This window comes from Anas acuta, chromosome Z, assembly GCF_963932015.1.
Source record: "Anas acuta chromosome Z, bAnaAcu1.1, whole genome shotgun sequence".
NCBI lineage: Eukaryota > Metazoa > Chordata > Aves > Anseriformes > Anatidae > Anas > Anas acuta.
Window position 1 is genome coordinate 4,612,421 of NC_089017.1, and position 14,590 is coordinate 4,627,010.

The 14,590-nt window shown below is 46.2% G+C and overlaps 1 protein-coding gene across 3 annotated transcripts in view; it reads left to right on the top strand.

The window, feature by feature from the left end:
* Positions 1 to 14,590, top strand: part of DNAI1 (dynein axonemal intermediate chain 1) — a 137,192-nt gene that overhangs the window by 89,358 nt on the left and 33,244 nt on the right. For 2 of the 3 annotated variants that reach the window (XM_068667934.1, XM_068667935.1), the window contains exons 16-18: positions 1,153 to 1,232; positions 7,575 to 7,723; positions 8,575 to 8,674. In XM_068667934.1, coding sequence (XP_068524035.1) covers positions 1,153 to 1,232; positions 7,575 to 7,723; positions 8,575 to 8,674 — 329 coding nt within the window. The remainder of the gene's footprint in view (positions 1 to 1,152; positions 1,233 to 7,574; positions 7,724 to 8,574; positions 8,675 to 14,590) is intronic. The other variant, XM_068667936.1, reaches the window with a different exon arrangement.

Consider the following 14,590-nt stretch of genomic DNA (forward strand, 5'->3'; position numbering starts at 1 on the left):
ATCATATCCTTTGCTATCGCCTTTACTGAACTGAGCCTGCTAAATGGCTTCTGAGCCAGGGATGAAGAGGGCAAAGGAGTTATCATGTGGCGTTTCTTCTCTGAACCCTTCAATGCATGGGAATCTATTTACATTTTTGTGAAAACCAACCAACAGAAAATAATAGGGGCAGGCTGGGTCTTCATGACTCTTATATTTGCACCAGGCATTTTAAATTCTTACCAGAGTGAATTGCGTTTTTCAGCCAATCTGCCAAAACAAAACTTTGTTAACTGACACTCACTGCTCCCACTGCTGCACTGGAGGATGCTGCTGTGTCCAGGGCAGCTGGTGTCTTGGAAGCCTTAGTAACTTTTGGAATCAAAGACAGATGTTAAACTTCATAATCGGCTTGGTAGGACTATGGTTGAGAATGGGAATAATAGCAGTGACTGAGCACAGAGTGCAGTGCTGATGAGCTTTCTGCACCTAGCAGGATCCTTGTAGCCATATATGAGAGCAGACTGCTTGAACCAGAAGCTGGAGCTACTGGGAGATGTTTTCAAAAAGGAGTCTTGTTTTTCTAAACAACTCTCTTATTTGTGTGGGGGCCGAGGCTGACCCCAAAGAGAATGATGGAGGCTCCCTTGGGTGCCATTGCCTTTAGAGGCCATCTGGCAGGCGCTGCTGATTATAGGTCTGTGTCAGTTCTTCCTGGAGTGGTTGTGTTTTGTATAGCCAGGGCTCTCGGTGGCAGTCTTGGAGTGCGTGTTGCTTTAGAAAGCAAATTACATACTGTGGCTGTTGTTATGCAGGCATCAAATCTCAACAGCAAGTGATCTCTTGGGCCAGCTGAGAGGCAGCCCAGCCCAGTGAGCAGGGTAAGGACAACGTGTTGGAGAGCTGAATTCAGCTCCTGACCTGCCACGAGGCTTCCTCCAAGTCAGTGCACCCTTCTTCCAGTTCCCCTTCCCCTTTGTTTGTGTTGTCTCTTCAAATTGTGAGTGCTGGAGAAAGACACAACTAGGGAAGGGCTTTTGGATTAATTTCTTTGGGGAGCTTTTGGCTAATAAATCACTTCTGGAAACATTGGCAATGTGCATGTAGTATAGACAGGGAGTGTGTGCTGGGCAGATGAACCAATTCTCTCTGACTCCTTTCTTCTGTTAACAGGCTGCGGGACATCGTTTGATTTTCACAAAAAGATAGACTATTTGTTTCTCGTTGGTACTGAAGAGGGAAAGATCTATAAGGTAAGAATGGCTTCTTTGTCCCTTGTTTTACATCCCCTGACCCCTGCTTGTCTTTCAGGTTCATCATCTTAACTGTTTGCTCAGACAGCAACAAAGTACAACTTCAGAGCCTGGTCCTGCCCTCAGATCCCTGTGGTGAGCCAGAGACCAGCACAGAGCCCCAGAGGGTCACGGGGAGCTCTCTGTGCAGACCCAATTAAGACATTATTTTGCAGAAACGTTTTTCATGCAAACTGCATCCCAGAATGCTTTGCAGATTGCAGCTGTGCAAGTGAGGCGCTAACTATGATCAGAGCAGAAGTTAAAAGGCATCAATCCTCTGTCCTTATGGCTACAGGGAAATGGCAGAAAAAATCTCATCTCTTTTCCTTTTTAGACCTGTTATCCTATGAACAGTGAGGCTAATGAAACCGTATTTCCCATGGGCTGGTGTCCTGCAGCCCTTCCCTTCCACAGTTAGATCCCAGCTCCTTCCCCCAGCCCCACTTTCTCATCACCCTCCTATATCCAGTTTCTCACTGTCTCCTCTAATGGTGCTAAGCTCCTGCTGGCATTTGTTAGCCGGCCAGCTCCAGCCACATGGTGAGGACAGGGCCGAGTTTTGATTGCCTTTCCATGGTGAGGGGCATTGCCCAAATGTTTGCACTCTGCAGCTGTCCCTTTTCATGAAATGTGTAAGACCTTAATATTGCCAAGTCCCCCATGCAGCCAACTTTGGCTGAAATTGCAAGTGAGGTCAAAAGTTGCTTGAGAGGAGAGACAAGAAGACAGCAGGAAACAGACATTGTTTTTTTCTTAAGAAAACAAGCTAAAAATAGGAAGTTTTGAGCTCTGCTGTATTTAACCCTGAATATAAAGCATTTTACTGCTTATAATACTTACATAAATTTTGTTTGCCCAGCACGTCTCTGAGCTGGCTTTTCAGCTTTGTTAACATCGTAGCCACAGCCTGTCTGTGTTAGGGTTGGACCATCAGCAGGAGGCTGACCTGCAGAGCAAAGTTATCCAGGCACCCCTAGAAGATGCAGCAGGCTCCTTCCCATGTCCTGATGCAAAGTGGAAACAAAACAGAGAAAAAGAACCCAAATGGAACAGTACTCTGAAATCAGTATCAATCAAGATACTTAAGCAAGACAGACTTAACAAATATGTGTCCCTTCCAGAGGGATGTTGGTGGCTGAAATTCGTCCCTCTGCCAGGCAGTATCTAGGGGGGATTTCTGAGTAGTGCTCAGTTGCATTTGGCAAGACAGGAGCAGAAAGAAAGTGGGAGAAATGGGGGTGCTGGGCTGATGGGTGATGGACAGTGGAGTAGGTGCAATGGCTTTTTGTTTATGCTCTCGGGATAGAAAGCATCTGCTCAGTTATGGGCATATGTTCTCACTTGTCTGATCAGCTGCAGTAGTCAGTAGTTGGTACCTTGGGTATTGTACTCTAAGTTGTTCAAGTACTGCTGTGTCTAGTCCTGATCAAAATGTAGTAAGGAACCACATGTTTGAACCACGATTTAACTTCCTCTGTGCTTAGGGGAGCAATGGATGTCAGCGAGTACAACAGTGGATGTCAGTGTTAGGTGGGACTGTCAGTTACCCTACAAGAGAAGTGTTCAGACTGGTGTCCTGCCTGAGTTACACAGCAAAGGAAATCCTTCCTGCAGGATCACTGAATAGGAACAGAATTTGGGAGCGTTTGCATTGATGGAACTGTAAATGTGGATGATATTTAGTGAAGCTGGAGCTAGGATGGGTTTTAACACAAAGAGTGATCCCAGCACGAAGCCCCACAGGCATTTAACCACTTCTTGGGTGAACAAATGCAGAGAGAGACTGTTGGACAGCATTGTTTCTTTTATTGGTATGAAGGCCAATTTCAGGGTTGCTGGTAACAACAAAGCATTCCTGTGGCACTGCTGGGCTTTAGAGAAACATGGACCACTCTTGCATTGGTGTGCAACACAGCCCTGTCAAATTCAGGTGTTCCCATAGGAATGCAGAGGCAATAATCTATCAGACTGTATGGAGTAACACAGGGATAAGAAATCTTCAGTGCCTAGACAAGCTGGCCTCCACGGTACCCACAAAAAATGGGGCAAAAATGCTTGGACCCTCAATGTCCCCCAGGAGTTTGCTGCAAGCAGTTTCAAAAGCTTTGGGGTCAACAAGTTGCTGCTGTTCCAGACATTTCTTACGGACTACTACACACCTTCATCCCAAATTTTATTGAAAACCACACATTTGAATCCATTACTGGAATTAACCATGGATTAGAGCCTTGCCCCACTTGGGTGCTGAGGGCACTGACAATCCTGCAGCCATTTGGGCAGCTTTTGGGTTCAGCGGCTGCGCTGGGTGGCAGTGAGCTGCCTGGATCTCGGTGCTGCACTCCCATGTCACTGCATGTTGAGTGAGAAGGACAGACTTCTTACGTGCTGTATGAGTCAGGGATCACACATGGACTGCTCTCCACATGGGCTGAATTTTAGATTATTTATTAAATAAATTGAAAAATGAATTTCAGAGAGGCATTTTTTCAAAGACCGGGCATGCCCACAAATAGCATTATAATATGTTAATTCTTTAGCTGCAGAATGATTACAGTGATTTTTTTTTTAAATGGCTTAGTTAATAGTGTTTCTGAAGCCAAGAAATCATTATTTTAATTATACACAGACCTATCTATTGCCCTTTTTACATAGAGAACAAACTGTTTCTGCATTAATGTGGTTCTGTAATGCAAAACTGCCTCTTTGCATATCTTATCTGCTGTTTAGGAATTGTTCAGCTTTGGTACAAAAAAGGATGGCCTCTGAGATTCACATTAAAACTTTATTGTGACTTCAGGTCTTTGGTCAGAACTTCTTCTTAGTCAGCAGAGCTGCACAACAGAAAAAAATGCGGTAATATTTGTGCATTTTCATGTGAGAGAGGTTTTTTTCAGTCTTAGGCAGTTCGCTTGAGAGTGTAACAAATTAATATCATAAAATTCAGTGCAAGACTATATAGAAATAAAAGATTATTCTTATTTTCAACAAAACTGGTTTCACTCTAACTTATTCTCTCATACCAAGCACCAGGACATTTGTACCTGTGTGGTCAGGCCAGGATTTCTTGCAGCTCTACAGAGGACAAAGGACACTGACTGCTGAGTTGTTATCACATCTCTTGGGTTTTCCTTAATTGATGATGACAAACTGGTTTCTGGATATGCTCCGACTTCCAGTTACCCTTCAGGAATGGAGAGAGCTTTTTCCTTGGTATCTTGTCTTGCCCCATCTTAGGCAAAGTTGTTTTCCTTGTCTGGATATTTTAAGGCTTGAGTTTTGTTCCTTATCTTCTTGCCACTCTATCTTTGTGGCTTCAGTTTGTTCTGTCTGGATATCTTATCATTTGATTGGCTGCATTTGCCATCAGTTAACATAGGTTCTTTCTTTTACCCTCTCCTGCTGTTTCTCCCAGTGCATTCACATTCACCCGTTTCCACTTGGAAGCCTTTCTACAAATCTGAGCACTTCTCTTACAAATCTGCACAAGAGGACACTGAGCAAAAGTCCAACAGCTTCAGATGTGGCTGTAACAGCAGTCCACGACACCATGGGAGACGTTTGAGTTGGCAGTTTCTGAGGAACAGCTGGGTGTCCTGGTGTGCCTGGCAGTGCTGGTGTTGGGCAGTACTCTTTCTGCTGCCAGACTCAAAATTCCTTTGAAAGAGATTATTTTTTTTTAGATCTGCATATTACTTTGACTCTCAGTATTTCTGATAGGGAATTAAAGAAACCCTCTACGGTATAAGGACACTAATAACATCTGTTCACCATCAATGCAACTGAGTTTTATGTTAGACTAACATTTAGGATAAATTGAAGTTCTAATAATGAATATTATGAATAAGTTGTGCGTCCTTGGAGTTGTCCTTTCCTCTCAGTATTCCTCCCATTTGTTTTGTAACCCTGTCACCAGTCATCTCGTTACTGGTTTCATGTATCGCCACAGACACATTCTTGCTTTCCTGTTCCATCATAAAAACACCATTTACTATTCACACACACCTACCACCATTTAAATAGGAGAAAAACACTTTCAGCATATTTGAGCAGTGCTGCAGAAGATCAGACAGGCTGCACAAATGCCTGCTCCTTGAATCTACTCGTGCTCTTCAAAGCTGTCTTGTCAGAAGTTAGGCGTCACATTTTCCAGTGGTTTTGTTTTCATCCTGACATGTGTCTAATAACTGTATGCTTTTTAAAGTGAGTAGTAGCAGAGGACTTTGCCAGCAGTTCTAGGTAGCTCAGAAACTCTTTTATTTGTTAAAGTCATACTTCTTTCTGAACTTTTGCTCAAGTTCGTGGTCTTCCTTCAACACACATCTGGGGAAGACCACGGCCCAGTCTCACACAGCAGGGACAATACTGAAGGATGGGACGAATGTGGTGTGGGACTGGCAGGCAGTGCCAGAGCACAGCGTATGGCTGAGGGTTCAGACAGGCACACAGGGTCTGTTTCTCAGAAGGGACACCATCCAGGCCCTACAGGGCCCCTTTTGCTGCTCATTTCATGGGAAAACTGTGGGTCCCTTTCCTGCCAAGGCTTGGACCTCAGCTCTGAGCCAGACTTGCAAGGTGGGTCAGCACACCCGAGTGTCACAGGCCTCCTCTACTAGTGACCAGAGAGCTGCCCCTATCACAGGCTCAGCCCCAACAGGGCTCTGAAAGCAGACCTCTGAGCACTACAGATCTGTTGAATGTAGATAGATCTCGTTAAGATCTTACTGATCAAAGTCGTCAGGTATTAGGGACCTTCAATCCACCTACACGGAAAGACAGCCGAATAAAGCAGGCTCTCTCTTGTGATGAATTACTCGTGACCCATTCTGTCTGTTCCCAGCAAAGTGACTTTCAAAACAAGCCAAGTACCAATTTTCCTGGTGGCTGAACATTAAGAATTATGAAGTAAAGTTATGGAACATGCCATTAAAGGAGATTTCACTACCGTAATTACACGCAGCCACAGTGGCTCAGAGACAGGGTATGCAGCAAACTATTAGCAAGCCACAGACACTGTCAGTAAATCTCAGCGGGACATGAGGCACATTCTTGGTTCTGTTTCCTACCACAGTCCCCCTCCGGGGATGCTAGAGCTGCTGCAGTGTGAAGAGTTTAGCACCCTTAATCCAGTACCTGTCCTAGCACACAAGGACATTGGGAGCAAAAGGGGTCAGAGTTCCCAGACAGTGAATGTCATGTGTAATAAGTAGTTAAGCCTCCTGATTAGTTAGAGCTTTCATTTGCAAGAATTAAAGTCATGTAACACTTCAGCAATCCTGCTGCATGGGCAGATGATGTTTTGCTGCATTCACGAGGGAGCAGGGAAAGGTGCTGAGAAGTCCTTGTAGTGACGGCACCAAGGCAGACGGATGGAAAATCCTGAATCCACCCGAAACTTGCTGTGTAGGTACAGCTTGCATGTGAGAAAACAACCAAGAGGACTTCATTCATGAGCTGAGGATCCTTGTGGCTAATGAAGGAAGCCCCCAGTTCCCTCCGTGGGAGGAAGGCTGGGGAGGATAACCTAATTTTTCTGAGAACGCAGAACTGACAGGATGTGGGTTGAGCCCTGTATCCTGCAGACAAGCAGACCGCAATTTCTCCTCCCTTTCATGAACTTACACACCAGCTGGGATATGGGGTAGCCCACCTGCCCACCGGGGACATGGCTTAGTGCTGGCCACCCTCCAATGGTTCTCACACCCCTCTGGGAAGTGACAAGTGGCACAAGAGCCCTGGGGCAGAGGTGTGTGGTGCAGGCTGCTCACAGGCTGTCACAGGGTGACGGCAGGGAAGGGAATTTGGGTGTGCTCCCAAAATCCCCCCTGGAGCCAAAGGGTCTGGTAGGTCATTCTTGTGCTGAGAGCGTTATTATTAGAGGTTTGAATTACAGTTGCAACAGACCAAATGTACTGTGCTGTGTGCTCCCTGCAACATGAGAGCTGTTTAACCCTGCCTTTCTGAGAGCCTGTTACAGAGGCACAGCAGGAGCCCGGGCTGGCAAGAGGCGATGGAGCTCCTCCAGTGAAGAGTGGGCTCTGCAGCCTGGCTCCAGCTGTAAATCCAACCAATTTTCATCTCTGTGTTTGGCAGAGAGGAGCTCAATATTGCCTGCAAGTAGGGTGAAACAGCATGTGCTAAATGATTTAGTGTCTATAGCACCTCTGGGTACCAGCTGCCTCTTCCCAGCCAGCCCAGAAGAGACTGGGAGGCCATAAAAGTATTTGCATGCATCTTTCTCCAGGAACTCAAACTCTGTAAGAAAGTCTAGCTGTGATAACTGACTAGTTCTTTCCATTGCAGTGTTCAAAATGCTATTCGAGCCAGTTTCTGGATGTCTTTGAAGCCCATCACATGGCCGTGGATTCAGTCAGCTGGAATCCCTACCACTTGAAAGTCTTCATTTCATGCAGCTCTGACTGGACCGTCAAGATCTGGGATCACACCATCAAGTAGGTCCTGCTGGGTCCTGGCGTGGCTGGTGAGGTGTAGCCTAACAATCCAGCTGCACATGTTGGTTCTGCTCACGCTCCAGTCTCAGTTTCCCTCCTAGGTGTTGATATTGCTCTCTTCTCTCTGTTCTCTGTGGCTGAGGAATCAAATTGCGCTCCTGAAGTATAATGTATAAGGTTTAGCATCAGCTGGTCCAGAAATTTGCCAAGCAGTGCAGCCCAGCAGAGCCTGACTGGCCTGTCTGTCTTCAGACAACAACCTGCTGTGGCAGGGTTATTTTTCTGGAGCAATGATCTAGAGAAATGTTAGGGGCTGGAATATGGCCTGAGGGGCCAGATGCCTCCGAAGAACAAGAGAGGCCCCAGAAAATGGCAACGTTTAAAAATACATAATGAAGTTCAGGGTTAGTGGTTGAGAAATGTTTGCTTTCAATCATAAATTGATTTTGTTGTACATCAGTCAGAGTCAAATATTTCGTGTTGCCAATACTGCTCTAATATTCAATGGCGTTGTCAGAAGTCCAGAGAGGGAAAATCACTTTTTCCTCTGTGATTGTTAAGCAAAGAGACTACATCTCACTGTAAGCAATGAAAGCTTTCAAAATGCTTTCAGAAAGAAAGAAACATCCCACTTGTCTTCTCAGCACAGTGGGACCAATCCAGGCCCATTTAGGTTGATGCTCAGCTCTGCTTTGCCTTTGACTCAGACCCTGGCTGGTATCTGGCATAGGGAAAAACTCCATCTCCCACTTTTGCAGCTGGCCTTGTATATAGGCTGCAGCACGTTTATAGCTCAGTGTTTCACTACCAGAGTGGCATCTGTTTAATTGAGTCTGGGTCTCTCTTTGCAGGACTCCGATGTTTATTTTTGACCTGCACTCTGCTGTAGGGGACGTTGCCTGGTCCCCTTACTCCTCCACGGTCTTTGCTGCAGTCACCACTGATGGCAAGGTGAGAGGCTGGGAGCAAAACTGCTCTGATTTAAGCTGGGAGAAAGTCAGGGGAGATCAGGGCTGAGCAAGGGGACAGGTCATCCCAACCCTGGGCAAGCACATCAGCCACCAGCTGGAATCCAGCCCAGTGACTGGGGCCAACTTGTCTGAGGTTTGCCTGGGCTGCTTGGGAGGGCAGGGTCACTTCAGTAGCTTGAGGCCCCCGGGCTATCAATTCATCTTTTGGCCAACCTGATTTCAGAGGGTGCAGGAGTCCAACAGAATTGAGAAAACTTGGGCAGCTGTATCTCGTATTCCTCCTCCGCATAGGCCAATCACAACTGTAAAAGCAACAAGGCCAGAAATCTCTCAGCTGCATCCCTGCCATGCAATTGTTGATGTTAAATCACAAGCTGGGGAACTTTTAGCAGATGCAGCCTCGACAAGCCCTTTGCAGCTGCATGTGGGCATTCTGCCCTAGGTGTGGGTCCTTCTTGGGGGCCAAACACAACCTCTGGCATTAGCTAGCCAAGCCTCCCTGCAGTCCTGGTTTTCTCCTCATACTCTAGCAATGGAGGTACCTAGAGGACAGAAGGGAAAACAGGACAGGGGGCATGGACACAGGCTATGCTTTCCTGCCCTTGGTGTGGATATCCCTGGGTATGCATTGCTTTCTTGATACTATTGATACTACTCCCCCTCATTGAGGTGAGTGTTGCAAACACACACAAGTCCCAAATTACTCATGCCAACCACATCAAAGCAGGTGTGCATCTCTTAGTTCATGCTGAGAGAAAAACACTTAACTCCCTCTATGTAAAAACAGCTCATTAATGAGTGCATCCTTGGGGACGGAGAGATGATTCTCCAGAGGAGGGCACCCCCAGCATGAGCTGACACCTGGGCATTGGTTCCAAGCCTCTAAGGTAATGGGAAGCAATAGAATTAAGTGAATATATTCTTATATTGATACTAAAAAATCAATTACAGTAATATGCCCAGGGTCAGCCAATAGAACTTTGTTCCCATTAAATAAAATGAAATCAGCATTTTCCCTTTGTATCAGGCTGTCTCCAAGAGTAATGACTTGGTAATGAAGTACTTAGAACAATCCTAATGTTGAGATGATGGCAGTTATATTTTTGCCCCTAGCCATCCATCCTAGTAGCTCAGATGGTTAATTCGGGCCTGGCAAGTAGCCAGGACACGTAGCTATCTGTCAACAGTGGTTTTGTACTGTAAGACCACATTGCTCTGTCACCATGGGCTACGTGTTTTGCTGGTGTAAATTGGAAAGTCTGTGCAGTTTGGCCAAATTACTCTAGCAAAAAGATGGCCTTTATATATCTGTATCACTGAATTGATGCCTTAGCAACTTTATTGCAGTTTAACCTTTATGTTGTAGCAAAAAATTCGTTTCACAGATTCAGTGGCTCAGGCTGTGAATTTGTCTTTCTCAAGCTATGCAATGGAAATATCTTTACTGGTGCATCTGTCCTCCCTGGGAACTCGAGGATGCTGCAGCCTAAATAAAGCAATGGTGGTGCTTTTCCCTCTGCAGGCAGGATTGAGATTGGGCCCTTTATTCGTGAATCTGTCCATCCCACTTCTCCCATATACCAAATGAAGGGCCTAAAGTGTGTGTGACACATGCTCCAACTTGTTCCCCACGTGAGCTGTTGTGTGAGCCCCCAAACCTGGCTGGAGTTCACAGCTGTGCTGCAGTGCTGGGTTAGCCCTGTGTAGTCCATTTGTGTCCTGGCATCTATCTGTGGGGACAAGGAAGAGATGTCTGCAGGCAGTGGTACATCCGGGCCAGCACGAGCAGGTAGAGGTTTAACATGGGGCATACTTGGATTTCTTATTCATGCGTTCAAGTTTCTGCTGCAATAGCTCATCTCCAGGGAGGCTCCTTGCCACTCATGTGGGCTGGGTTCTTTGTCAGAGCTTTACCCATCATAGAAAAGCTCCTATGGACTTGACAGGAATTTATGCAATGAGGTCTTTCCATCCCAACCCTCATCTTAGCCACGGCTGTCATGACTAGTTGTGTTGCTGCAGAGTCACCTTAGCTGCGTCATCCAGGGGCCTGGAGTTCTTTTGGGGCTATGGATTAGACGGAAGAGAAGCTCATTTGGCAGCACCACAACCAAGATACACACCTTGAGTAGGATCTAAGCCTGCTTTATGTCTGTAATCCCAGACTCTCAAGAGTGACCATCAGTCAGCCCTGCATTGTGCTGTCTAGCAGGAAAGGTCGAGGCAAGAGCTGCCTTCCCACTGCAGTACACCGGCCAGGACTGATGCTGATAGCAATGCTGGTCCCCTGTGCTACCCACTAACCATGTTGATTGCAGCAGGGTAACTCTGAGACACGGTTTAGTTTCTATTTTAAAAAGAACCTCTTAGACTTGCAGTGGAAGTGGAATAAATAGTTGTTTACGGCCTTTTCATTCCTGGAGATATACCACTTCGTAGCAGAATTCACTTCTTGGGAATAAGTCAGCACCTCGCAAAGGACAGGCTCCATTAATGCTGGGAAAAAAAAAAATCTACATTAACAGGATACAGAAAACTACAGGACATGCAGCCAGAAAATAAAACATTAAAGGCCTCCTGTTCAGAAACAGCCTTGAGCTTTGCATCCACACGTAATTATGCCTGCAAAACTTGAAGGTTGCCTGGAGGTGGTTGTAAAATCAGGCCCTTATTGTGGTCTTAAAGGGATACCTGGAATATTTTGAAAAATGCCTTTCCTTACCGAAGCTGTTGTGTCCAAAATTTATGTATGTTTTGTCCCCCCAGTTGATAAGACTGACTTGGAAATCAGTCTAAGAATCTCTCAGTCTTCATGCCTCCAGGAGGTGGGGATTTAAGAAAAGCTCTAAGTATCAGGAGCATTATGATGAAACCTGTGAGCTGGCAGATGGGCATTTCTTTCAGACAGCACCACCTCTTTATAAATAACCCAAGTGTGCACGTTCTGCAGCCAATGCAGTGGATACTAAATGCTCCTGTTCCTCTTCATCATGTTCTGGGTAATTTCCTTAGTGTCCTGCTCTGCCTGATGGCCATTTTATTTCAGAACAAGCATAAATGACTTGCAATGAAAATTGAAATAAAATAAAATAAAATGATCCCTGAGACGTGCATGTCTGTGCCAACGCTGCCTGAAAAGAAGCTCCCAGTTGTATAGCTAGGTGCTAAATAAATGGCTTGACTTTAAAAGGAGTGGACAGTCAACTGCTTTTACGGAAGCTGGTCTCTGCTGGATGCACTCAGAGCTGTTGCTAGTGAGCATTTGGCATTGGTTTTAATCAGTTTGCTAAGTCTGCTGCAGTTTTGCTCTGTGATTGCATTTCAAATGACACTTATGTTCCTTGAAGACTCCGTAGTGTTTCCTAAAGCAGACAGGTGGAGAGATCTGTTATTTCTAAACATGAGTCCTGCAGCTCAGTTGGCTGGCAGCAGCTCTGTGGTCCCTCCAGGCTGTCTCCTGCAGGGACCTGGGTGCAGATGCTGATGTGATTAGCACTGAAATAAATGAGGTTAGATAACACCTCATTTCCATGGCTTTAGACTGTAAGTGGTAGAAACCTAACACAATGAAAAAGGCTAGCTGGAATGAGAGACCTGCTTTGGAAATAAAAAAAGACTGTGGAGGTGGATTTGGATGCCGAACTCCTACATTTAGGGTGCAGAAGATCTGGGGACATCGATCAGTTTATTTTAAGAACAGAGGGCAGGGAAATGGGTAGGGGAGCAATTCAATCGCTGCAGCATTCAGCAGGATTCACCTTTGGGAGCTTGCTCTGAGCCTATCTCAAACTTCCACTTGAAGCAGAAATAAATATTGAAACATAAAAGCTCGAATCAGCTCAAACCTGAAATTTCTTTCTGAGGGTTCTTTAACTTACTTTCCTTCAGAAAGGACGTGGTGTTGGAAGGTTGTGCTGTGCACGGGCAATGCTACAAGCATTCAAGTCTGGCTCACTCTGGGCATGTGGATGTTTTCTTATGCTGAATTCACACACAAATTGTTACGCCTGTTAAATAAGCCAGACACCCCTGTCACAAGTGTTCCCAGATGTCTGGGTCCTGAGCTGGAGGCCACAGTTGCCCCGTGCAGTGACTGTAATGGCACTGTCCAGCTGGGCTTGGTGGGTCCGGAAAACAAATGGCTTTGCAGGGACCTAACAGCAGCCTGAAAATGCCTACATCAAGAAGTTAGAGCCAGGCTCTTCACAGCAATGCACAAAGGGACAATGAGACACATCCTGAGGTTGGATACTAGGGAGAAATTCTTCACTGTGAGGGTGGTGAGGCCCTGTCCCAGGCTGCCCAGAGGAGCTGTGGCTGCCCCATCCCTGGCAGTGCTCAAGGCCAGGCTGGATGGGGCTTTGGGCAGCCTGGGCTGGGGGGGAGGTGTCCCTGCCCATGGCAGGGGGTAGAATTAGATTGTCTAATTAGATTGGGTCCCTTCCAACCCAAACCATTCTACAACTCTGTGATTCTGTGACAACAGCTGAAATGAATTGAAACAAGAAAGCTTCAGACTGGATGGAAGGAAAAAACTTTTTCGTCATGAATTCAATCAAGTAGTGCAACATCTTACTCAGAGAGGTTGTACCACCTCTCCATGGTGGTCTTCAAAACCAGACTAGGTGGAGCCCTGAGCAGCCACACCTTACCTCAGAGCTTACCCTGCTTTGGGCAAGGAATTTGGACTTAGAGACTTCTGGGGGTCTCTTCCAACCTGAATTGTCTCGTAACTCTGTGACACTATGAAATGTCCTTGTGTGAGACGGAGGATCCCAGGAGCTTTACAGCAGGTGACTCAGGAGCGTGCATTAAGTACAAGACCATTTGCCATTATGTTTTTGTGGTTTGTGTCCTTCATGACTAATGCAGCAAGAGCAGGGTGATGTTATAGCTGCCCTTAGTAAATATTGATAGCTTCTAGATAAAAGCCATCTGAGTGCACACAGTGCAGAGAAAGCAGGGCAGGCATATGCTCCAGGGCTCCAGGACTCTTCCCCCATTACTGAAGCTGTTGACCTTTCAAGATATGAAATACTTGAGGTGACCTTCAGGAGACTAGCTAATGCGTTGTGCTGCTCAGGAAGCCGGCGTGCCCTTTCCTGCCTATATAAGCACATTTTACTGGACAACTGTTTTGTATGAAGAGTCTTGAAGACCACGTTTCTGTTGCATGTTACAGGATAAGATGCTGAAAAACTGTCTGTCCTCTTGATACCTGTTCTTTTCCCAGCTAGGAGAGAAACACAAGTTTAGCACTGCCACATGCGTGCCTTTATAGAGCAATTCCCAGAGACTTGCCGCCCGTTTATCATTGACTGGAAGCCAATCTCTGTCTTTAAAAGCTTGAGTGACTTTGCAGATAAGAGGCTTGCTAAACCTTTCAGATTTGCGAATATTTCAGAGGGTATTTTGGGCCTAATCCTGCCTCTCCTCGTGGGGCACAAAACACGAATGCTGGCAAACCTCTCAGCATTGCTCTCTGCTTCTGCCCAGGAGGGTCAGGACTGTGAGCTCCTGATGGCTGCAGATGTCCCTGCCACGTCCGAGTCTTCCCTCCTGTCCTTCTGCAGTAGTCCGTGGGTCCACCCGTGCTCTGGGGACTGCTGCTGTCCTGGCAGGGCTGGGCAATTCCTGCTGTGCGGAAACACTAAATGAGTATAGGTCCCTTTGCCATCACACAGAAGGACCAGAAGTGGGCAGGGACTTCCTGAAAATGGCTTCTAAATTGCATTCACAGCAAAGTGGTTGTTTTTGAGTAAAACCGCTCATTTTCTTCTACCACAAACCCTAAAAGGCCCTTTCTTTTTCTCTGCTGGATCTTTGAGATTGATGTGGACTGCTGGGCAGACTCGTGTTTGCTTTTAAACAAGGGCTGGCGACATGTCTAAGCTAA